This window comes from Chanos chanos, chromosome 2 (genome assembly GCF_902362185.1).
Source record: "Chanos chanos chromosome 2, fChaCha1.1, whole genome shotgun sequence".
NCBI lineage: Eukaryota > Metazoa > Chordata > Actinopteri > Gonorynchiformes > Chanidae > Chanos > Chanos chanos.
The window spans coordinates 30,062,747-30,086,438 of NC_044496.1; the positions used below are offsets into that span (position 1 = coordinate 30,062,747).

General features: G+C 43.7%; 1 protein-coding gene across 1 annotated transcript; it reads left to right on the forward strand.

Annotated features, from left to right (window-relative positions):
- The first annotated feature begins 9,054 nt into the window (after window positions 1–9,054).
- Window positions 9,055–22,884, forward strand: relt (RELT TNF receptor). Its single transcript, XM_030765231.1, has 10 exons — window positions 9,055–9,096; window positions 10,687–10,779; window positions 11,445–11,629; window positions 12,004–12,056; window positions 12,426–12,683; window positions 17,322–17,405; window positions 17,508–17,586; window positions 20,592–20,831; window positions 21,636–21,807; window positions 22,873–22,884. The coding sequence occupies exons 1-10, from the start codon at window positions 9,055–9,057 to the stop codon at window positions 22,882–22,884; spliced, it is 1,218 nt and encodes a 405-aa protein (XP_030621091.1).
- Window positions 22,885–23,692: the final 808 nt, after the last annotated feature.

A 23,692-nucleotide genomic window follows, 5' to 3' on the forward strand; every position in this document is an offset into this window, starting at 1 on the left:
CGTCCATCTGATTCGGACATGGTGAACCAGGTGCGCAGCGAAGCGCCATAGCGACAGGTTACCGTTTCCTGGCAAACGGCCAGGATGGTGTGAGGTATTACCTTTCTAAAGATGCTGTAATTCCATTTACATATAACTCACTAATCAAGATACTGGTCGGTATTCAATATCCTCAAATGGACAATTTACAGCTCACTCAGATTCAGAACTTAGTTTGCTCTCGCACTATTGTTTTATCAGGAGCGGCGATCAGCCTGTTCAGAGAAGTAGAGAGTAAATGTACATTTGATTTAATTACTGCAGTGAAACACATTTACCTTGGTCCCACGTCACTGAATTCACAGATGTCGAATTCCACCGTCCGTTCCTGTGGAGTGGAGTTTACTGAACAGAAACCGGTTCACACTTTTAAATATGGCTTTCCCCAGTACATCACAACACGGCTCGCCCAATGGCAGCTATCACACCCACTGGCAGGCAACCGTCCCGCGGACACCAGACAGTAAACATCGTGTTTTTCTTGTTTTGGGGGGTTTTTGTCACAGCTTTTTTCAAATTTTGTTGAGAAAGTAATTTCACATTTTTGTTTGTGGTACGTAACGAATAGTATGTAACAGGCTACCGTCAAACAAAACATAACGCTAATCATACACACGCACACACACACACACACATATATATATATATATATACATGTGTGTGTGTGCACAAATACATAAACCTTATTGAGACTTATATTCTACAAATCTAATCAGTGGTCTTGGTTTGCTGTTTGCTACCCAAAAATACTTATTTCTGAAGTGTAGGTCCTCCCAACAAAACACAAATGCTGAAGGTATAAGAGTTTAAACTGCACTACCTATCACTGATTCAGTACATGTACACACAGTGTGTCTATTTGTGTTTCAAAGCCTTTTTAAAAAAAGCTTACATAACTGCAGTCTGAATGAGTGAATGAGTTATTCTGGGTATCTCCATGGAGGGAGAGGACAAATGGGCTATGTGTGCAGAGAGGGTCAGCCGGTGGCTTTGATGCAGAGGCCTGACTCAGGAAAAAATCTGCACTTGCTCTGGTTCACCTTTGGGTCTCTTATCTATAATTACAATGCTCTCTCGTCTGGGCCTGCAACATGCCAAACTCAAGTTTTGAAGTGGGAATTTCCTTGGCAAGATGTTTGCCCACTGACACTGGCCAACTGCCCTAATGCTGAGGTTGGAAGGAGGTCGTGACCAGAAGCCTTGGTGGCTCCATGCTGGCAGAGACACTCAGAGAACTGCCACTGGTGTCTTCAGACCACTTCATCCCAATGGACACCCTGTAAGTCTTCCTCTTTTCTTCCTCTCCTTTGAATGCTCTCTGGTAATAACTCATGAGAGTAGTAGTTTATCCACTGTCTTACTATAACTCCACCAACCACCGTTCTGAAGGGATCCCTTGGACTGGCCTCGTCTGTCAAGCCAGCTGATGTCCATAACATCAGATTTCAGGCAGCTATAGACTCACACTCTCCCACCTTGGCCCTTCACCAGAAAACCCCCTTTGCGGGGATTTTCTGGGAGGTAGCACAGGGCATATGTCACTGGGGTGAGAGTGGAGCACTGTGAATAGGACAGGAAACACATGGAGTCAACCAAAATTGATCCGTAACCATCCAAGCCACGTGCGTCTGGCCCTGGCCTGATCGGGGACGTCCTGCATCCATCAATTAGCACTCGGCAGCGTGGGCAGAAAAACAACTCTCAAGTGACAGGTAATTACAGACTTTGGGCACCCACAGTCAGCCAGAGGAATGGTGTATCCGTCTGATTGCAAAGGTCAACCTCCAGCCATTGCAGAGACGTTTGGCATGTCTGTTATAGGCGTACGATAACTTATTCTTACATACAAAGACCTCCGCTCTCTCTGTCTGTACAAAATACAGAGAGGGGCAAATTACAAACCTGCCAAAACAGGCTGAAAATACACCCCAGCCCAAGCATCTTTGTGGTTAAGGGTGTAGATTGGCTTTGCTTCAGCCTCTATCGGCCTCACTCACATGTGGCCACAGTTAACATTCCAGCCATCGTTCTGCTGTGCATTGCTTCTTCAAGGTAGAATTCCCCATCTGGGGAGGAGGGAAACCATTTGGGAGGCGTTTTGTGGTTAAGAATCATTTTGTGGTTGTATATTTTCTGGCCTGCCTGAAGGATACTGTGTTGCTCCCATCAAGGCAACCCCCACTCACACATACACCCAGAGTGCCTTTTTGATGAGGATGGGGAATTTTCAATTTGTTGACCAGACTCTTTTACCTGTCGTTTCCTCTTGTCCTACTTTTATTGTTTGCTGGCTTTCAAACTATGGGCCTCATGCGAAGGCAAGTATTAGCTTCAGAAAGGACTAGCATAAGGGCTGCATTGTATTTTTGATTTAAACTTGCATGGAATGCAGAGGACTCAATCTATAATCTATTTATAATCTATTTATGCTCTGTTCTGAGTATGGAGGTGTTTACAGACCATTTTACACTGAATGCCTTTACCGTCCATCATATTCTGGATATATTTTTAGGTAAAGTGTATTGGTTTAAGTAATGTGACTGCTTTATCATAATGCTGAAAGAGTCAGTGCTAGCAGAGTGTGGTTGGTACACCACAGTCAGGCCAAAAGCCATAGTATCCTGGTTTTGTTAGCATTGTGGAATCACGCTTGGTTTCTCGTCCAGTCGCTGAGTCAGTGCCGTGTCTCTGTGCTTCAGCTCTGTGCCGGCAGTCAGCGATGTCCGTTCAGCTATCTGACATGTGGAATTTCACACCAGTGACACCCAGTTCTCCTCCTAGTGTCTTTTTAACCAGAGTGATCAAGTTCTCACCAGGCAGCTAAAAAAAACCCCACACCCCTCACAGACTCCTCAAAAACATTACATGTTTCTACTCACTTTCATACATATAGTTGCATTGGTCTAATTCCTGACAGACCTCTGATTCAGTACTTTCCAGTGTAACATCAGTAACATGCACACTCCATTCCCCAGTCTGTGCCTGAATGTTGATAGTGTTGTGCTTCACCTTGAGTCATTAGCAAGATCCGTTTATAAATGAGGACTGCTTCAGATGCTGTGTTCACAGGCCACGCTTAGTGACAAGTAGTTTTAACACACAGCGGTCAGAGCCAGTAAGGTACTGCTATGCAGGGCTGAGAGAATTACCCACAGTTAATAGCTTAGAACAGGGTTGTTGTGGTGCACATGTGTAAAGTAAATGGGATGAGAAAAGCTTTGAGATATGAAAGATTTGGATGCAGTTCTCAGGAACACCAGTTCTAGTACCTTTCTCCCCCTTTTAGTTTGAGATGCCTGTCCTCCCTGTAGGAGCCAGAGAGACTGAGCTATGGTTCAGCCTTAAGAACCTCAGAGACCTATCACATCAGGAGGAACAGTGTTTTTTCCCCTCTGTTTTTCTCCATGGCCAAAACCAGTGGAGTGGTGTCTGTTATCTTGCCTAATTCTGTTTTTGCATGCCAGCCTCTACTTTACCAGCACAGCTTACAAAACACACATTACTGCCCCCCCCATTGCTAAGACACATTTTGTTAAATCTACATAGTCACATCTGTACAACCAACAAATTTTCCAGTTGAAATCAAACTTTACCCCCAATCAAAAACACATACTACATGACTTCCTCTTAGACACAAGAGGGATTAATTCAAAACACAAAATGTAATGTTCTTAAATCGTTATTTTGGGAATCTGCATTATTTTGAACTTTGTAACATCACTTCTGACATACAGATCACCCATAAAGGAAGAGACCATCAAGAACCATTCAAAAACAAATACCATACAACACCTTTGCAATGTCACACTGACAAATTTACTGTATGAAGAGAGGAGAAATTCTAACCCTTTATTTTCAGAAAACATAAGGAATAAAACAGTGGTGCATAGGGTAGGTAGAGTACAATTTTGGGGGGGGAAATGAAAGGTTTTTTACCATTACTGTGGTAAAAAGTAGAAATTAAGTCTATGCATTACAACATAGATATGACAGTAACAAGGCAAATTACCTGTTTTCCCTTCTAAAAGTACAGACAATGGATGCAACCATGTAACAGCTTATGTTTTGTTGCACTAGCTGTCCAGCTTCTCTCATAGTTCTCCCATGTACAAGCACATGATGAACTAAGGTGGCATCTGCAATTAGTCCTCATCCTGCAACTTCACAATTGTTAGGACCCATTGTTCCAAAGCACATAGACATACCTCTAGGCCCTATTTATTGACCCTGCAATTCTGATTGGCGCGTTAACAATTTTGAGGCTAAGTGTTTGCACCTGGAGAAAGGTTTGGATTGTGATGACTTGAGTTCATTATAGTGAGAGCCTGTGTTTGCTGAATGAACATATGGTGCAATGAATGATTTATTTTGCCAATTTTGTGTAAGATTTTGCAGAAAGAGTTTTGAATATTGAAAAATGTGTGGTAACTAATGGATAGTATGAACAGTTATGGGAAATGTGTGTGTGTGTTTTTGGGAATGATGTAAGGGTATGGGTTTTTGTGCTAAAGGAACCAGTTTTTGTGTTTAAGCAATCGAGAAAAACTGTAAAAACTTGCTGGAAAAACAGGACTGTCATACCCCATTTTGTTCCAGTGTTTTGCACTGCTCTCACCTCATAACTGCAAGAAGTGTTTAGTTGAGCTGGGGAAAGGCATTAGTGGAGGGGATCATTCCCATGTTGTTCATGTTCTTGTTTGTTATGTTTTCTTCACGTTGTATTTCTTGGGGCTCACCTCTGACAGAACCCCCAAATGGATACAATTTTATAAGTTTTAACCACTTTTCATTCATTTTCTTTGCTGAGGTTTTCATTTTGTTACATCATGTTTTTTTGGAAGCGTCAATTTTGCACGACTTCCTGCTCTGACGGAGGATTGACCAAATCAACGGCTGTGGTCATCATTGGCAGTGGCACGTGTTTGGCGAAGACCAAGTGAAACCAAGGAGTAGACAGAAAAATGAGAAAGCAATAAAGTTAAATAACAGGATGGTGGGCAGCTTTGAACTGAAGAGGCAGAGACACATAGAGGTGGAAATAGAGAGATGGAGAGAAAAGAAAACAGAGTGTGGAGGGTGGCAGCAGGTCCATAGCTATGAAAGTCCCTGGCTATTTTTGAGAAAGCCGTTGTAAGCTTGGCAGGGTATGAGACAGAGAGAGGGGGCGTTGAATTACATGGTGAGAGAAAGGCAACATGTGCAGCCAAGCGTGGTCTACAGAGAAGAGGCGGCATTTTACAACCTTGTTCTTCGGTGTTTGTTACGGATCTGCCACAGCACAACTTATCAGTCAAGAGCTGGGCCCAGGTACACTTAGGTGCGGATAAGTTTCTTTCAACTTGGTTGAGGTTTTCTTCGCTTGATACTTAAGCTATGCTTTCATTTGAAAATGAACAAACTACTTGTCCATTTGTCTTCTTTTTCAAAGGGGGGTGCAGTGAGATCAAATCCTACTACTGGTTTACAGGGGAGGTATGCCAATGTGGTCCAATGCAGAGGGCTTAGCTGAAGTGTAGAACACAGTGATTGGATCTAGATTCTTCATCCCAGAGCGAGAGACAAACGCTGCCACAAGAGGTCAGGCACTGGACTCCCAAACGCCACGCTCTCAAGTTTTATGCCAAGGCAATCTGTGGAGAAACCTCTGCCGAGCCAATTTGTAACTTGACAGTTACCAAAATGGAAAGTCTTAATTCGAGGTGATTTTTTTCAGTGTTTGTTGTTGTTTTATTTACTTTATTTCATTTTTCAAGCAATCCCAAAGCCACAAAATTGAGCCGAATGGCATGGAGATAGAACCGTAAGCACTGTAATTACTTTTCTTTGGAGCTTTATAGCTTTTTAATGAAGGGGCTAAATTTAAACATGCCTTGTCCAGGGCCTGTCTGTGTGGATACTGATCTTGAAACTGCCAAGTGCTCCTGTCTTATGAGTGCTGCTTGGAACCAAGGAGGCGGAGGAGGAGGAGGAGGAGGGGGGAGGGGGTGGCACTTTCAATTACACATGTTCTGAAATTATAGCAAAGACACATTATTTTCAACAGCCCTGTCATTTACCACTGGGGGACGTTTGGCTCCACAACCAAAACCGTTTACTCACGCATGTTTTTCAGGCATTTATTTATTTGTGTACTGGAATTGCTGGCTTTGGTTCAGCTTGGTGTTCATAGACGTGCTCTCATATAGATTACACATTTAGATTGCACATTACAGGTATTCTGTGGCCTGTTACCCTTGAGCTGTTTGGTTGCATGTTGTGGGGGAGTACACTCAGGCTGAAGGGCTCGACACAGTAACCACACAATGAAACATACTATCACCTTTGGGCACTGGTGACAGCTATCTCTTCATATAAAACTTGTCTCACATGTACACTGACACCACACACACAACACAAGTCTTAGTTACATTTCCGGTGTGTGTGTGTGTGTGTGTGATGTTCGTTGGTCAGTATGGACTACACTTTTTTTCACTGTGGATTAAGTCCAAAGGCTGTTGAACTCTCTGATCAGTCACTCAGTCCCATCTGTCAGTGTTAGTCGGCATCGTAAACTGTGTGGGTGGCAGGTTATGGTAAAGATGGGTGGAGTCTGTGCCTGCCAGGGGGCGTTGTTGTGGTTTTGAGTGGCGGTATAAGTCAGTGTAGCACTGTACATACGCTCTGCCAGCCTGTGTCAGTGCTCCATAGCGACCAGAGCTATCCTAGCATCATCAGCCTGTTGCCAGGGCAGCAGAGATTGACACCACCCTGGGGTAAGTGTTGCTCTCAGATGGCAGTTGCCTTTCACCTTATTCTACAGCTCAACTCTTTTAATCTCTTTTTTTTCTTGAATTCCTCTTTCTTTTATTGTCTTCGTTTGTTCTTCTGTTTGCTTACAGAGGAAATTAGCGCAACCCGAAGATGTGTACAGCTCACCGTATTGATTTTACTCTTTGTAGAGTAGATTCTCCTTCTGTGAACCTGCTGCATTACAGTGTAAATGACACTTTATTGTAATTGAGGCATTCTCCTGATTAACCTGAAAACTCAAAGGGTTTAGTTTTGTGGTCACAAGTTTAAAGTCCTAGACTCATACTGGTAATTGTTCAGATATTTACGGTAAGATATTTAACACAGACAGTGCCAGACACAGCATGCTTTCCAAAAGGTAAACTCTTCATTTCCCACACTGGCAGCATATGCTTTTTATTTTTGCTTTGTTTTGAGTTGAGTTTTTACAGGGTGGGGGTGGATGAACAAGTTGTTGGAAAAGTCGTTGTTGAAACATCTGGGCACGTTGAAAGCCTTTAGACAGAGATGTTATTAAGGACTTTTCTTTCATGGTTTTAAAAGTGTACTTTTATCGTTGGTTGTTACAGATACCTTACTGATATGTGAGTGAGTATTGCAAATGATGTGTGTGACAGCAAATTCCCCCAACCTTGGTAGTGTGGTCATTAAAATGATTCTGATTCTGATGTAATGCCGCTAATTTGAATATGATGGGTAGTGTGAGTAATCCACCCCCAGGGCTCTGTGACTGATGAGTCTGCTGTATTTAGTGTGGGTGCTGGGACACATGCCCTCAGAGCCCTTCTCTGATAACATTTAAATTGGATTGCTCTGGAACTAGTGCCACAAGCCTGACCGAGAGAAGATTACACACCTGGCGGCTGTCTCTCCCTCCATCCCTGACCCTCTCTCTCTTTCTCTCTCTCTATCTATTCCAACTGCCCCAACCCCCATGCCTCCTGTCTCTCCCCCCAGTCCCACCCTGCCTTTTCTGTGTGCTGATGTCCTTTCTGAGCAGCGGAGCTGTGAGGTGTTCTGTCGTTAGAGAAAAGCCAATGATCTGTTTTTCCTCTCTCTCTTTTTTTACCCAGACACAGGATCGCAGCCATGGCCTCACATGCTGTATGAAAAGTGAGATCTGTATGAGAACTGAGTTGTGTATGAGGACTGAGTCCTGTATGAGGAGTAAGATCTGTATGAGAACTGAGTTCTGTATGAGGAGTGAGTTCTGTATGAGAACTGAGTTCTGTATGAGAACTGAGTTGTCTATGAGAACTGAGTTCTGTATGAGGAGCGGGATTTGTATGAGAACTGAGTTGTGTATGAGGACTGAGTCCTGTATGAGGAGTAAGCTCTGTATGAGAACTGAGTTCTGTATGAGGAGTGAGTTCTGTATGAGAACTGAGTTGTGTATGAGGACTGAGTCCTGTATAAGGAGTAAGATCTGTATGAGAACTGAGTTGTGTATGAGAACTGAGTTCTGTATGAAAACTGAGGTCTGTATGAGGACTGAGATCTGTATGATGTCAGCTGTGAGTGAAAGATTGGTCAGAGAAAGACCAAAGATATTAGCATTCTTCCTGCTTATTCCTCTCCTCTCCTCTCCTCTCCTCTCAGTTGTGCATTAATGATGCACTGAATATGCATGTTTTACTTATAGCTGAAAATAAGCTGATGCAAATCAAAGGCCAGGGTGACTGACCAGAACCTGTCCAGACCAGACTCTTTCATATGATGTGCTGGTAGATAAACGCAAGGCTGTTGTGGTGTGTCAGAGGAAGCAAGTGGAGCAGAAAGTGCGCCATGTAGCTCCAACTGCGTGTCTGAGGGAATATGTGGAGCAGGACATGTGCTGTCCTCCTCAAGCTGTGGCTGGATGAGTGACTGTGTCACTGGTCTTGTGTTGTGGTTTTCACTGTAGATGTGTTTGTCGTTTATGTTGTCACTGTGTACAGATTTATGAGTCAGAGAGAAATGTGCTCATGTTGATGTCCACACTCTGCTCATGCAGAATGTGTCTCTTAGCCCATATCACTCTGAATGATGCTTTTGATCTTTGTTTGTTTCGTTGTGCGTGTGTAAGTGTTGGAATTTGCTACCGGCCTGACCATCCTGTGTGTGTGTTTGTGTGTGTGTGTGTGTGTGTGTGTGTGTGTGTGCGCGTGCGTGCGTGCGTGCGTGCATGTGCTTGTGTGTTTGTCTGTGTTTCAGATCATATGTTCATAGAAGAATATCTTGAAGATGATGAGGAACCACCTCTGCTGCTCAGCTCCTGTCCTTCTCATCGTGAGTATGCGTGCGTGCGTGTGTGTGTGTGTGTGTGTGTGTGTGTGTCAGGGTACAGGTTGTTCCTGAGGCCATGTGTTTTAGGAGCTGTCTCACTCTGTCTCTAAAAGTTATTTCTCAGCATGTCTTAGAATCTGCTGACTGTTCTTCCGCAGGAAACTGAAAACCCACCTCTTTAGAACCCACCTGTCCCCCAATGCCTAACCTTCCTTTCCCAAAAAAAAAAAAAAAAAAAAAACCTTTGTCTTGTATCTGCATTTGTCAAAGTATGTCAAAGTATTCCAGGGGCGCATTACGAAGGGGCAATTTTACGCTCGGTCTTATTATGATCTCTGCTCACAAGGTATTAGAAATCTGACTCTGAGTGATGCACTAATTGTAAGTCGCTTTGGTAAAAAGCGTCTGCCAAACAACTAAATTGTAATTGTAAATTGTTCTCCGGAGCAAACTCTTCAGTTTTTCCTCCGTCATCCTGCACTGCCGTTAATACCAGAAACAGTGAGACAGCACAGCAGGCCTGCATGCTGCTTTCACATTCATTCTCTTTGTTTTTTGGGAGAGACAGACAGGTTCTTATCTGTATCTCTCAAAGAGGTTCTGGAGGTACATATGGGAAACCACAGTGGTATTCACTAATGCCATCAAAAAAGCAACTGTGGCCCTTACAAGACCATTTAGATTTACAATGTCTTACTACACAGACTACAGTAATATCCATTAACTACAGTCACAGTATGAGAACACACACACACTCACACAGATGTCTGTTCATTATGCTAGAGAATGAAGATTGTTAGGTTGTGTGGACCAAATGATAATGTCCTGTGACATGTTGTGATTTTATGGGGACATTTACTTTCTGTGTGGAGTTTGCATGCTCTCCCGTGTTTACATGGGTTTCCCCCAGGTGCTCCAGTTTCCTACCACCACAAAGTCATGCATGCTAGGATTAGTACTCTTGTCAGTGACCACTAGCAAAAAGACCTGGAGTTGGTCCTCGGGTGCCAGCGGAGTCAGCTGCCCACTGCTCCTAGCTCATAATGTGTGTGTGTGCTCATTGCTCTAGTGTGTGTGTGCTCACTGGTGTTATGATAGGTTAAATGCAGAGGCTACATTTCACTGCTCACCGCTCACTGCTCAGTGCTTCCTCTTCTTCCTCTATGAATGCAAAAGTGTGTGGGTGTGAGTGTGTGTGCATGTGTGTAGGAATGCAAGGACTTGTCTCTTGGTTGAAACTGCACATGTCTGAGCAATAACAGTTTTTGTGGGAATTTAATTACAGGTCCACAGTAGCAAATACATTCCACCTATTTTATGTTTGCTCCATGTTTGAATATGTGTGCATGAATATATTTTGACCCTGTGTGTGTTAATGTTTAGGCTTGGTCTGTTACAAAAGTGTGTCTGAATATGTGTGATGTTTTGACCTTGTGTGTGTGTGTGTGTGTGTGTTAATGCTGTCTTTGTATGTGTGTGTGTGTGTGTGTTAATGCTGTCTTTGTGTGTGTGTGTGTGTGTGTGTGTGTTAATGCTGTCTTTGTGTGTGTGCGTGTGTGTTAATGCTGTTATGTTGTCTTTGTTACTCTGTAGCTGATGGGTCTGTGGGATCTGCTGGCGGCACAGTGTCGGTGGAGAGAGAAGTGTGTCTGTCTGCAGTGCCCAGCAGGGCAGGAGCCCTCCACGGTGAGAGAGAACACCACCAACCCCCAGAATATACCCACATCTTCCTTCCATCAGTAGGTCCTGCTATGTTTAGGCTGCTTAGGGTTTTGGGGATTTCTGGGACTGCATTTCTCCCCAGAGCAAGGCCAAGTTCACGCTTCATCAGTATCTACTTTAACGCTTTCTAATGCATTTTCTCAACACGACTGAAGTCTTTAGACCTCACTGCTAGATGTGAGCTGAGAAATCACCCAGAACATATTCTCACTATACTAGTGTTCATCCTGCCTCTCTTTTATCTCATCACTCCATCTATCCTTACATTACTCCACCGTCCCTCCTCCTCACGGTCTCTCTCTCTCTCTCTCTCTCTCTCTCTCTCTCTCTCTCTCTCTCTCTCTCTCTCCCTCTCTCTCTCTCTCCTGTAATAAGGAGTAGCTGGTTGACCTCTTTGACTCTGCCGATGGTTCTGGCATGTCTGCCTACACACATGCCAGACCAAATCAGCATTTTTCTCATTTCTTCACTTTTTAATTGAGACTCAGAAATAGATCATTTTTCTGTCCTGTCCAGGAATGTGGTTAGTGTTTTTTCTTTTCTTATAATGTTTCCTGGACTTGACACTACACTGTAAGATTGTACTATATGTAATTAGGCTATAAAATGATTATTTTTGTGATTTTAAGGCCTGTGGAGAAGTTGAAGGGGCTGAGGTGGTGGTGCGATGCCAAACTTGTCCAAAAGGCACATTCTCAGACGCCCAAGACACAGAGCAGTGCCGCCCCCACACTGTCTGTAGGATGCTAAACCGCTGGGTCGTGACTCCTGCTACCTCATGCACTGATGCAGTGTGTGGAGGCTGTCTGCCTGGGTAAAGGCTCAGATCTCTTTATTTTAGTGTACCTGACTTGTGTCTAATATTCATGCAATACACCTCAAGATCCTCAATTTTTACTTCAGTATCTGTCGTAGTTCTGTGTTTCAGATAGAATGTCTGTGATGTTTTAATGTTATTGTTACATATAGAATGTTTGTGAGGTCAAAGTTCTGTAGTGTTAATGTTAGTGTTACAGATAGTATGTATGTGATGCCATAGTTTTGTGGTGTTAATGTTATTGTTACAGATAGAACGTCTGTGATCCTGTAGTTCTGTATGAATGTGCATATCATCCTGAATACTTTTGATACATAGCAGAATTTGGCTGTTGTTAATGTGAAGTTTTTCATGGTGTTGATGGTGTTCAGGTTCCACCCTGCTGCTATACAGAAAGCCTCCACACTCCACGGCTGTGTGAGAAGTGAGTGTTGTTTCATCTGTTTCATCTGATTGTCCTGTCATTGTCACTGTATGCAAAATCTCAGTGGTCACAGTCTCTGTCACAGTCTCTTTTTTGCTGTTTCTCCCCTTTTCTGTTCTCTTAGTCTGGGTGATGCCTGGTGTGTAATGGTTATAGGAGTGGGAGAGCTCTTTAAGAATCTCACAAAACAGGTTCATCATTTTTCAGGGTTCATCTATGTGAATTTAACCATAAAACAGGCTGCACCCATGCAGGCTCTGTTGGTGTTTACAGCACTTTAGGGGTCCTCTGTGCCCCAGAATGGCAACATACTGAGGCATTTCAGACCTCACCTACAATGCTTTCTCTGTCTCTCTTCCACTACTGCAGAACCTCTGAAGCGACTTAAGCGTAATGTGGGTAAGGGCAGTCTGCGGGGCCCCGGGGCGGGAGTGGCCAACGCTACCAATGTGCGCAGCCCAGAAGAGAAGAGCACTGAGTATGCCGTGTTCGCCCTAGTGCCCATCTTCTGTGTCATGGGACTACTGGGAATCTTCATCTGTAACATCCTGAAGAAGAAAGGCTATCGCTGCACCGCTGAGAAAGAACCAGGAGACGAAGAAGCACCTGCCAGCCCACAGAAAGAGGGTACACAGACATATACACATACACGCGCGCACACACACACACACACACACACACACACACACACAAACACACACACCAGGACAGCATTCACACACACGGCACACACACATGCACACATACACGCATACATGAGCTAATATCTGTTAAAGATCTTTCACTGACACACCTAAACACAGTTATACTGGGACCAGTCTGAGACCACGTACATGTCATGAGAGGAAATGGGCTGTTGTCTCTTCTTTTGTTGCTGTGACAGATAGGCAAGGGAGTGAAGTCCACAAAGCAGGATTTCTCAGTCAGCAAGATGACTCAAACTAGCAGTTTGAACTGTCCAGTAAGAGAAGTGCTGAAGAACATTCCAGATAGACACTTATGACTTGTTATCTGGCTGATGAGTCCCTGAGAATCAGGGGCATGTGCATTTTGTAATGTGTTACTTTATTTACTGTAGAGTAAACCTGACCTCATCACAGTCTTTCCAGCTGTTTTTACATCTGATTACACCTCCACAAACACCCATATGAAGATTAAAGGCTCTTCCACTCCAACGTAACAATGTAAACTGAGACAGGAAGTACATAAGGGTGCACCGCTGACGTTAGTATTAGCAAACCTAGCTGACTAGTAATGTTACCACTGATGGCTGAATCCAAAAGAGTTAGATGTACAGAGCTGAGGTGTGGGCTCATTTTGACTTCCACAATAAAGAAGGCGCTAAGGAGATCGACAAGAGCCATGCTGTTTGCAAAAATCAAATACCAGGGGGAACACAATGAATGGGAGAGCACACTTAGCAAGACACCATTTTGTTTTACAGCTAACAGAACAGTAACCGGCTAAAGTTAAACAAATGGATCTAAAATTAGATTTAAAAAAATCACAATATATCGCCTTGCTTACAGTTATCAATATATCGCAATATACTGAATCGTAACCCCCGTATCAGGATACATATGGTATGGCCAGATTCTATCACCTTACTAAAAGTAATCAATATATAACAATATACTGAATCGTAACCCCTGTATGGGGATATGTATCGAATCGCCATATTCTTGCCGATACACAGCCCTATTAAAGACACAGAGAGAACCCTCAAGTCCTGCCCAGTATCTTTTCTTTAACCGGTGTTGTTTCTGTCACCGCTTCTCAGGTTAGTGTAATATCTTAAACCTGCGTCCTCACACTCGAGACCAGGTGATGTAGCCTGGTTTTTCCCTCTCTCAGCCCTTTCTCAGTGTGCAACATGACCCTCCACCCATCTCTCCTTTCCCGATCACTTACTCACTCAGGTTTCTTAAAGCCGTCCTACAGACCTTTGAACCTTTGGTCACCATGGCGATGGTCCTGCTGTGAGTACAGCGCTGCTTATCCTAATTAGATGGGGAAACACCCTGGGCAGGTCACCAGTCCATCACAGGGCAGACTCACAGACACTCATACCTAGAGACAGTTTAGTATCTCCAATTTGTCTGACATGTCTTTGGACTGTGGGAGGTAACCGGAGCTCCCGGAGGTAACCCACACAGAAAGAGTTACGCAGATACGGGGAGACCATGCAAACATGCAAACCCCACACAGAAAGGACCTTGGCCACCTGTCCGGGAATCGGACCCAGGACCTTCTTGCTGTGAGGTGACAGCGCTACCCACAGTGCCACCGTGCAGCCCTGGCTGTAGACAGTCACAGCCTATTTCCACAATCATTTATGAAAACGAGTTTAAAGATGCCTCTATAAATGTGCAGCATTTTATGTATACTGTATGTGCAGTTTAGGTATATAGTATAGGTATATGTGTTGTTTTGGGAGAACTGTCATAGATCAGAACCGTCAGAGAGGTGGAGGGGGAGTAGTGGGAGAGTCGGAGGAGCTGTAAGAGATGGGTTTGGGGCGGGGGGGCGGGGGGGTGGTAAGAGATGGGTTTGGGGCAGGGGGGTTGTAAGAGATGGGTTTGGGGCGGGGGGCGGGGGGGTGGTAAGAGATGGATTTGGGGCAGGGGGGTTGTAAGAGATGGGTTTGGGGTGTGGGGCAGGGGGGTTGTAAGAGATGGGTTTGGGGCGGGGGGCGGGGGGGGTTGTAAGAGATGGGTTTGGGGCGGGGGGGTTGTAAGAGATGGGTTTGGGGCAGGGGGGTTGTAAGAGATGGGTTTGGGGTGTGGGGCGGGGGGGTTGTAAGAGATGGGTTTGGGGCGGGGGGGTGGTAAGAGATGGGTTTGGGGCGGGGGGGTTGTAAGAGATGGGTTTGGGGCGAGGGGCGGGGGGCGGGGGGGTGGTAAGAGATGACTGGGCAGTTTCCTCTGAAAACTGTCTGAATGTAAAAAGAAGAGGACGTAAAAGTTAGGAGAGAGCCAGTGAAACTGTTAATCAGAAACAATTCCATGGGGGGAAAAGGGGAGAGAAAAAAGCTGATAATCAAGAAAAATAGGAAATGGAAAGATGAGTAGAGAAGATGGAACTGGAAGATGGATACTTTATACTGCATACACAGACATATACTACATACACAAACATACTTTATACTGAATACACAAACATATACTGCATACACATACTGTATACTGAATACACAAACATATACTGAATACACAGACATATATTACATACACATACTGTATACTGAATACACAAACATATACTGAATACATGGCTACTCATCAGCACGCACTCTCATCCCCTACATCAGGTCACCTACAGGAAATACCTCAGCGTAAGAGCAAATCACAGATCTCAGTATCTCTGCCTACCCTTCATTTCTTTCTCTCTCTCTCTCTCTCTCTCTCTCTCTCTCTCTCTCTCTCTCTCTCTCTTATATAACCATGTGATCCAGCTGTCCTGTCCTATGCTAAAGAGAAATCTCTTACCCTAGCAGCTTTTGCTTCTACTGTCCTTCCCTCAGACAGAGCTCGCTACACTCACTGTCAGCAAAGACAACCGGGGCTCGCTACTTATCTATACATGTTAAGTTAGCCCTGGCCACAGATAAGAGGAATTTCCTCCCCCAGCCTCCCCCAATGAATGTAAGGGCTTGTGAACTTGTCTGTATGCCTCTACGGACAGCCCTTCCTACTAATAATTTGTCTGACAAAACAAAACATGACCTTGAAGCCTGGCCTATATTGGCCAGAGTTAGCGCATCAGCATTTAGCTGTTAGCTGTGATCCTCACAAAGGTGTCCTCCTGAGGCAGCTAAGGTTCCATGTCCCTGGAGATAGGGTGTTGCTGTGGAGATAGAATCATTGTTGTACTCTGCTTTTACAACACAGTGACTTGGGTAAGTCACCAGCCACTTATTTTTTGAATAAACTTAATTATTCAAAAAATTCTACATTGCTCAAGATGTTTTATTTTAAATAAAATGTCCAGGAATGGGTTTTTGGGGCACCTATACACAGTTAGAGTTAATTGTGTGTGTGTGTGTGTGTGTGTGTGTGTGTGTGTGTGTGTGTGTGTGTGTGTGTGCGTGTGCGCGCGTGCGCGTGCGAGTGTGTGTGTGTGTCTGTGTCTGTTTCTTTGTGTGTGTGTTTGTTAGAGAACTATTGCACAACACACATTATGAGTCTGTTTACTTGAATAATCCCAGAAGGACAATGGCATGGCTCTGATTAGAATAACAATAGTGAGTTGGATGTTAGCATTTAGCTAGACTGAATAGAGCTGAAAGCTGAGTGAGCTGTTCTTGGGTGTCCTGCTCTGCTCTGGAACTGTGGGAAATACGCTGTTACCACAGAGACCACTGTTCTCTGGGCTCTGCCCTTTGTGACTGTCTCACTGTATTGTCATTGAATGCTGGAGAGTCACAGAAAGATGAAGAGCATGAATTGTGGAATTTTACTGTCAAAAAAACATTAGCTTTTATTGAGGTCTTCCCACTGTTACGTTCTGTTATTCTATCGGTACTCACATTAAAACTCCTCTGTGTCATTACTGCCCGGTCAGTCACCTCAGCGTCTCCTTTAGTCTCCACAGCCATGAGTCATAATGACAGACCCTTTTCCTGTTTAACCTGACTGCAGATTCAGTCACTGCTGGATCTACCATGGACAATTCACTATCACTACATACCCCCATGTATACCCATCTTCAGTTCACTATCACTACATACCCCCATGTATCCACATGTACAATTTACTATCACTACATACCCTCCACAGTCTTCAAAAGATGGCCAAGAAATGCCACAGACACCACCATGCTCCTAAAAAACAAGTGGCCTAGATTTAATGTTAGAGTTTGTATGTAAAGTGTAAAGCCATGAGTGTTGTGCAGTGTTTGGGTTCAGTGTTAGAGTTTGTGTGGAGAGTGTAAATGTTGTGCAGTGTTGGGGAGTGTTTTATTAGTTTTAAAGGCTTTGACCAGTGACACAGTGGCAGTCTTGTGCACCACACTGAGGTTGTGCAGTGTCATCTGTTTCTGTTCTCACTGTAGTACTCATGACTGGTTATAGACTGTCCATCCCTCATGAGCATATTCACACCACGTAAACCAGTCACACTTGGCTGCAGGTCAATGTGTATTATAATGTGACTGTAAGTCTAAGTGAAGGAGTGGAAAAATGAAGGAATGTGGGTTTGTGACTGAGGGCTGTAGTTCATCAGATGTCTGCGTGTGGTCGTTGAGTTGTTTTGTGTCTTGCTGTAGGTAACCCTGGTCCATACATTGTTGATGACACAATGAATGAAGACACCATCAGTGTCCTGGTACGCCTCATTACGGAGAAGAAAGGTGAACACACACTTCTCAACCAACACACAGTCAGCTCCACCAATCACCAGTTATCTCCAAGCTCAAAAACAGGCATCTGTGTGTGTGTGTGTGTGTTTGCAGAAAACGCAGCTGCTTTGGAGGAGCTGTTACTGGAGTATGAGCGCAAACAGATGGCAGCGAGCAAAGCCGCATCCATTAAGTGAGAAAATATCTCTATCTCTCTCCCTTTCTCTCTCCTCTCTTTCTCTCTCCTCTCTTTCTCTCTCTCTCTCTCCCTTTCTCTCTCCTCTCTTTCTCTCTCTCTCTCTCTCTTTCTCTCTCTCCCTCTCTCTTTCAGACACGGACACACATGCACATTTAGACATACACATACATGCACCCTCTCATAAAACGACATATAATGCTCAGGTACTGCGGGCGTGAGGTACAGGTCAGGAAGTAAACCCAGGATCAGACTGTGATTTAAGAACACCATGGTGAGTGGCAGTGGATATAAGTTGGCATGGCACCACAGTGAGTGGAGTCAAAAGAATGATTAGATCAGGTGGTAATTGCCACCGTTGGAAAGTCTGAAATGACAAGATCATAGTCTTGACCGTACATTGTCTGTGAGGCAGTGTCTTCAGTGTCTTTGAAGTGCTGCACATCTGTCTGGTATTTGTCTTTGAGAACACAGTAATGAGTCACTGATGACATGAGTGGTGTGTTTGAATAGTGAACTCCTTTTATCCTAAATGAACATGTTTCTGTTGAAGTATATGACAAACTCATACATCATCTGCTAAACCCTCTTCCAATTACTGTCACACCATACCACAGCCTCTCTCACACAAACAGACAGAGAGAGAGAGAGGGGGAGAAAGAGAGAGAGAGAGAGCGAGAGCAGAGAGGGGGAAGAGGAAGTTATAAAAGTAAGCAGGGTCACAGGCACAGGGTCTGTGGCTCATTTGGTTTCCTGGAGCAGCTGTGTTTGGAGTAGAGAGGAAAGGATGTTAGAGCCTCAGATCCACAATATCTGAAAACACGAACATATCTTACTCCTCACTTCCTTCTATTCTTTATTCTGCTTACATGCAGGCTGCTGTGGGGGAGGAGCTTGTTATGAGTGTGTATTTGGATCATGAGTATGGAATGTGGGAATTCTGGATGAGTCTGAGGGAGTATCACTGATGATTTGGTTGAGTTCTGTCAAATCTTAAGAGGGATCTTAACAGTAGATGCAACTCATATGGTGTCAACAGTTGACAATATGACAGAGACAATGCACTGCTGAATCTGAGTCTTTCAGTCATTACCGTGAAACCCTGTCATCTTTATGTGACTCTTTTTTGCTGAAAAACATCTTATGAAAATATCATATGGTTGATTGTTTTCCCTCCCTCCATCACCTCCCCATGACTGATCACTAACACAGAACAACACACACCGAGCCAAATTGAGCTGTCGTCCCTGTCACACACACACCGAGTCAAACTGAGCCACAGAATGTAGTCAGCTAAATGGAGAAGCACTGACCCTGGTTTTTAAAATTCTCATCACTGCTGCTGACTGGGCTTCTCTCTCTCTCTCTCTCTCTCTCTCTCTCTCTCTCTTCCTCTCTCCCTCTGTGTGTGTGTGTGTACAGTACATGTGAGCTCACTCCAATTCTTTCATCTACACTCAGACATTTCATCAACACTCAGACATTTCATCAACACTCAGACATATCATCAACACTCAGACATATCATCAACACTCAGACATTTCATCAACACTCAGACATATCATCTACACTCAGACATTTCATCTACACTCAGACATATCATCAACACTCAGACATTTCATCAACACTCAGACATATCATCTACACTCAGACATTTCATCAACACTCAGACATTTCATCAACACTCAGACATTTCATCAACACTCAGACATATCATCTACACTCAGACATATCATCTACACTCAGACATATCATCCACACTCAGACATATCATCTACACTCAGAAACGTCTACACTCAGACATTTCATCTACACTCAGACATATCATCTACACTCAGACATATCATCTACACTCAGAAACGTCTACACTCAGACATTTCATCAACACTCAGACATATCATCTACACTCAGACATATCATCTACACTCAGAAACGTCTACACTCAGACATTTCATCAACACTCAGACATATCATCTACACTCAGACATTTCATCTACACTCAGAAACGTCTACACTCAGACATTTCATCAACACTCAGACATTTCATCAACTCTCAGACATTTCATCAACACTCAGACATATCATCTACACTCAGACATTTCATCTACACTCAGAAACGTCTACACTCAGACATTTCATCAACTCTCAGACATTTCATCAACTCTCAGACATTTCATCAACACTCAGACATATCATCTACACTCAGACATATCATCTACACTCAGACATATCATCCACACTCAGACATATCATCTACACTCAGAAACGTCTACACTCAGACATTTCATCAACACTCAGACATATCATCTACACTCAGACATATCATCTACACTCAGAAACGTCTACACTCAGACATTTCATCAACACTCAGACATATCATCTACACTCAGACATTTCATCTACACTCAGAAACGTCTACACTCAGACATATCATCTACACTCAGAAACGTCTACACTCAGACATATCATCTACACTCAGACATTTCATCAACACTCAGACATATCATCTACACTCAGACATATCATCTACACTCAGACATATCATCTACACTCAGAAATGTCTACACTCAGACATATCATCTACACTCAGAAACGTCTACACTCAGACATATCATCTACACTCAGACATTTCATCAACACTCAGACATATCATCTACACTCAGACATATCATCTACACTCAGAAACGTCTACACTCAGACATATCATCTACACTCAGACATTTCATCAACACTCAGACATATCATCTAAACTCAGACATATCATCTACACTCAGAAACGTCTACACTCAGACATATCATCAACACTCAGACATATCATCAACACTCATACATATCATCAACACTCAGACGTTTCATCAACACTCAGACATTTCATCAACACTCAGATGTTTCATCTACACTCAGAGATGTCCACACTTTGTTTGCTAGAACTAGGACTAATGCCAATCAGTTCACACTAACTTTAAAAGTTTTAAGTTCTCTCTCTCTCTCTTCAACCGCAGGTTTCCTGTCCTCCCCCACTTGGGCCAGTTTCGCTCTTTGCCAAGGCTGTGTCCTCACCAGCACCTCCATACTGTAAATGGCCTGGCCTCCCGCTCAGGCACCTGCTGCTCCCGCTGCAGCCAGAAGAAATGGCCCCAGGTGCTGCCCCCACCCGTCCTGACCATCGACCCACACCAGACCTCCACCCTCCCTGTGAAGAGCACACTTTCTGGGGAGCCCATGGTGCTGTCTGTGGGCAGGTGAGTGACCACTTCTGTCAGAGACAATGGAGTATTATGACGTGCTGTGACCTCCAACCACCTTTCAGCAAAGTTAACATCTACACTCAGCATCAGCATTTTAAAGACAAACCATCTCCAACCCATTTTCAAACCATCTCCGGACCATTTCTAAACCATCTCCAAACCATTTTCAAACCATCTCCAGACCATTTCTAAACCATCTCCAGACCATTTCTAAACCATCTCCAGACCATTTCTAAACCATCTCCGGACCATTTCTAAACCATCTCCAACCCATTTTCAAACCATCTCCGGACCATTTCTAAACCATCTCCAGACCATTTCTAAACCATCTCCAGACCATTTCTAAACCATCTCCGGACCATTTCTAAACCATCTCCAACCCATTTTCAAACCATCTCCAACCCATTTAAAACAATTTCCAAACCATTTCTAAACCAGTTGTGTGGCATGGACATCTTTTTTGGGAGTCATTTCTCCTTCATGAGAGACTGAGGATCAATCGCTGTCTCTTGTGGACTGTTTTTTTTTTTACTTGATGGACGTTAGTATTTATCAGTAGATCAGGATGATGGCTCCCAGCTGATAGACATGTGTGAATGCTTACAGGCAGTAGGTACATATCGTATTTACATAGGATATCTGATGATATGCTGAGCTGAAATGAGAGCAGTCCTGTAGAAGTTTTCCTACAGGCGTATGAACAGGTTGACTGGAGCAACCCTACTGCACAAACTAATGTTTTAATGTCATGTAGAACAGTGCGTGTCATATGACCCGTTTGTCTTCTGTGAACACCAGGTTCCAGGTCGCACAGATCCCAGAGAACAAGGCCATCTCCCTGGGGATGACCCCCCATGAGTCCAGCGACACAGATTCAGTTAACACCACCCACACCGAGCCTGCAGAGGAGAAATGCCTTCTCAGCCTCTCTTCTTCCTCAAACTCTTCATCCTCAAAGAGTCGACAGGAGGTGAGTCACACTGCTGTGTCTTTCTCTTTCTTGCTCTCTGTCTTCCCTCCTCCCATACCTCTTATTACCATTCCTTTTCTTACCCACTTCCTTCACTTCTCTTAGTTTCATTGTCTCTCTCTCTTCCTCTCTCTGTTTCAGTAAATGTCTTGTCTTGCTGGTTGGCTCTCCCCTCAGGAGATTGGTCATTGTGTGTTTGTTTCTGATCCATTATATATTTCTGCCCTGACAGGAATTGTTTTGTGTGTGTGGTGTGTGTGTGTGTGTGCGTGCGTATGTGAGCAGTGAAATTCCCAGCGTAGGAATAGAGGACAGTCATATCCGTGTTACCCATTGAGTTATTTCTCAGCTCTAGGCAACTGTTACCGTAAAGCTTTCTCACTGAAACTGGCGTCCTGTTTCCTGTCTGACTCTTGCTCAGAGGGGCTCTCTCACTGATCAGTCTTAGGCTGAACTCCAGCAGTCATTCTCTAACTCACATTTCTCTGATGTGAAAGTGGTTCTCACTGTGTTTTGACCAACATACAGTATACAATATCTGTCTGGACTTCAGAATCAATAACTCCCACTTTCCTTACTGAAATTCTACATTAAATGTACATCATTACATTTAATGTAGGATTTCAGTCAGGAGAACCGCTTACAAAGTCTTTGAACATTAGACTGTGGTAAAGTCTGATCCTAGATCAGCACTCCTGGGCACCTATTGGGCTTAATGAGTGAGTGAATGCTGAGTCAGTCTGTCTGAGATAGCCAGCTCACTGATGCCCTCTGGTGGATTGATAGGACACTTGCTTAACGTTGGATCCAGTGTCTTCCATATAAATGAGGTTACTAAGTGGTTCAGAAAGTGATCTTCTCGTATAACTGTAAAGAATGCTGTGTGTTTAGGTTTGGGTTTAGATTAGGTTTAGAGTAAGATTAGAAAGCCTTCGTGAGAGATCTGCACAACACACCATCAGGTGACACTGACTTTATCAAGTGTCTAACTTGGTGTGTTTGTGTGTGTGTGTGTGTGTGTGTCACCCCCCACCATCTATTTCTCCATCTATTTTTTTCATGCAGATGAACCTGTAAGGGGACAGTCGTCCCTATGACATCATCAGCGTGCAGCGGAAGAAGAGCAGAGCAGGTGTGGGATGGTGCTGAGGTCATCAGACGAGGGCAGAGTATGAAGGAATAGCTACATTCATTAAGTATTGACATTGTCTTATCTCTCTGTTAAAGACAAAAACTTTTACAAACAGGGAACTGAGAAGAGGGAATGTGTTTAGCTGTTTAGGTTGTGCTTCCACACAATGCAGAGGACAGAGAGAGAGAGAACAGGCCCCTCTACTGTGCAGTGTAGAAATATATGCTGCTTTTATGACAATACATGGCAAGCAGACACGATTTTTACACACACACACACACACACACACACAAAATTATTATTTTAATCAAAGATGTAGAACTAATATGTAATATAGAAAATGTTTACTTTTTAACAATAGATATTTTAATCATTTTTTTAGAACTACTTGTGCAGTAATTTTAATCTTTCAAAGGCTTCAGATGACAGATTTACTCAGAGTCTGCTCTTGAAAGGTTGATTGCAACCACAGAGATTTAGCCATCACACCACTTCACTAAATAATCAACACTGACAGAAACAAACTCTCCCGTCTTTGTATTGATCTCTGCTTTATCTCAGCTCTCAGAGGAATGGCTTTTCATATCAGCTTTGGCTGTTTTTTTAATCCAGCAGTAAACAGGTACAGCTTCAGCTGCCCTGTAAACACTGTAAATATGTATAGTGAGACATGAGACATGATCAAATCTTTTCTTATTCCTATCAGAACGGTCTGTACTTTACAGAGACAAACGACAGTGTGCGTCCCTCTTC